The sequence below is a fragment of the Buceros rhinoceros genome, unplaced genomic scaffold, assembly GCF_000710305.1.
Source record: "Buceros rhinoceros silvestris isolate BGI_N320 unplaced genomic scaffold, ASM71030v1 scaffold14779, whole genome shotgun sequence".
Lineage (NCBI taxonomy): Eukaryota > Metazoa > Chordata > Aves > Bucerotiformes > Bucerotidae > Buceros > Buceros rhinoceros.
The window spans coordinates 5,114-7,199 of NW_010430318.1; the positions used below are offsets into that span (position 1 = coordinate 5,114).

The following is a 2,086-nucleotide window of genomic DNA, read 5'->3' on the forward strand; positions in this document are numbered from 1 at the left end:
CACCGGAAACACGCGGTGAGGACGTGCGGGGCGTTGGCAGCCCTGGGAGGAGGGAGGCAGAGCCCCAGGCGAGCACGCCGGAGTCAGAACAGGATTTACCTGGTTTATACTGGTACACGGGCCCTTCGCTGGAGCTCTCTGTGAAGCCTGAGTTTGCATCGGTTCCTTCTCCCTCCGAGACGCTCTCGGCACCATTCCGTACCGGTTCTGCTTCCTGCTCCCCGTTTTCTTCCACAGGTTTTGCCTTTTTCAGCTCCGAGGGGTCTCTCTCCGGTTGAAACCCATGGCTCATTTTCTCCTGCTCAGATTCAAGTACTTTGTCGCCCGGAAGCTCTTCCTCTGCCTTAGGCTGAAGCACAGACAGAACCACAGAGGTGACGTTACAAACACCCTGCTCAAACCGGGGCTCACGGCACGGCTCTCCAGTTGTTCACCGGCGATTTTGTGAGCAGCAGGAGCACACAACGCCCAGACCAAGAACCAGACCAAGGGGTTGAGTCCTTGCGTCGTACCCGCAGATAACCCACTGATCACTGACCGCGCAGCTGGGGAGCCCTGGCACTGCCCACGGAGGCTCCAAGAGCTACTGGCGTGGGGTGGAAGGGTGGAAGCCCAGGAGCACGACAGCCATGAGCAGCCCCAGCCTGGAAAGACAACCCCGTGTTCTGTCCCACAGCTCACCAGCCACCTTTAGGGGATCCTGCCTAAGTGGAGTGGATCCCAGTAAAGAAGGTGATGTGACACATGGCCACAATTTCAGCCTCTTGGCTTCCGGAAAAGGCGTTACCAGCAGCCCTGGCTGCTCTCCCAGGACACAGCCACCTTCTGCGTTCGGAGGAGGCAACAGGACGCGCTTCTCCTGGGAGAAACCCCAACACGCCCAAGGGATAAACAGAGGAAAGACACAACGGAGGACGCTCCAAGAGAGGCTCTCGATGCTTTCGCCTCCCTACCTGAGGGCACTGCATCCTAAAGTGATTGACACAGATTTTGCAAGGGAATACTCTAGTGTCGGCAAAACCACCGAGAGCTCCAGGAGACAAGACCCCTCCTCTAAATGACGAAGAAAACGTACAGTCTAAACTTGCCAGCCCAGCCCCCGCAACGCCCTTTGCTCACTGGCTTCCAAAACCGCCCAGGGATGCTTTGAATTCCCTTGGCTCCCCCAAACATCAGCTTTTCCGCCGCGTGCTGACCAGCCGTCGCAGCGGGAGACCCTGCACTGGGTGTTTTGAGCACCCACTGCCCCCCAGCAGAGGGGAAAGCACTTACACACCGCCCGCACCGTGTCACAGAGCCTGTCTGCTGCTCTGGGGGGCAAGCGCTGGCTTACACAAAGGCTGAAGCCCCATCCTCTAGACTCCAGATTGACTCTGCAGCAACAGGCTCTTGGAGCAGGGATTTGTGGCGAGGGAAAGTCGTGGCGGAAATAGCAGAGGAGTAATTGAGGAAAAACACGGAGTGCAGACGCAGCGCCACTCTGCTCGCATCTGAGCGCCACCTGCTTCTAGATGTGCACGGGGCGGTCTGGACTTCCCCAGTTCTACGCTCTTACCCCCTCGGGGATCGATTCTAACCCCGGTTTTACCCAGGATGTTAAACAAAGAAGCTCCTCCAGAACCCAGCAAGGGAGACTTGGTACTTCTCCATTCACCACCGAGGTGCTGCCTGTGCCTCTAATCTTTACCTTTTCCTCTTCCAGCTTCTCCCTCAGGTGGGGTCAGGAAAACGAACCTTTGGCTGTGACATCGCATGGAACCACCTGCCAACTGTCACCACCGTTACCCGGCACCCGAGGGATTTGAACCCACGTTTATCCCATCCTGCGCTGGAAGGGCAGCAGCGGTGGGTGTTGGGAGTCAGTAAAGGAGGAAAACTGAGGAGCTTCAACAGGGAGCAGACTCCAGTGCCGGGGGATACCACAGTGCCCCACCCCAAAGTCTGCCCTGGATCCTCGTGAGACAGCCAGGAAACCGCGTGTCTGAAAGAGCTTGAGGAGAGCAAGGTTGTCATTTAACGTAGATAAAGCAGGGCCGTGCCTCCCTCTTACCTCCGTCTCCGCCTCTGTCGCCTCCTCAGTGGCTTT

At 57.6% G+C, this 2,086-nt stretch overlaps 1 protein-coding gene across 1 annotated transcript in view; it reads right to left on the reverse strand.

Moving 5' to 3' along the window:
* Positions 1 to 2,086, reverse strand: part of LOC104499494 (eukaryotic translation initiation factor 4 gamma 3-like) — a gene marked incomplete at both ends in the record, with an annotated part of 71,033 nt that overhangs the window by 4,342 nt on the left and 64,605 nt on the right. The window contains one exon of the mRNA XM_010143003.1: positions 100 to 349. Within this exon, the coding sequence (XP_010141305.1) occupies positions 100 to 349 (250 nt within the window). The remainder of the gene's footprint in view (positions 1 to 99; positions 350 to 2,086) is intronic.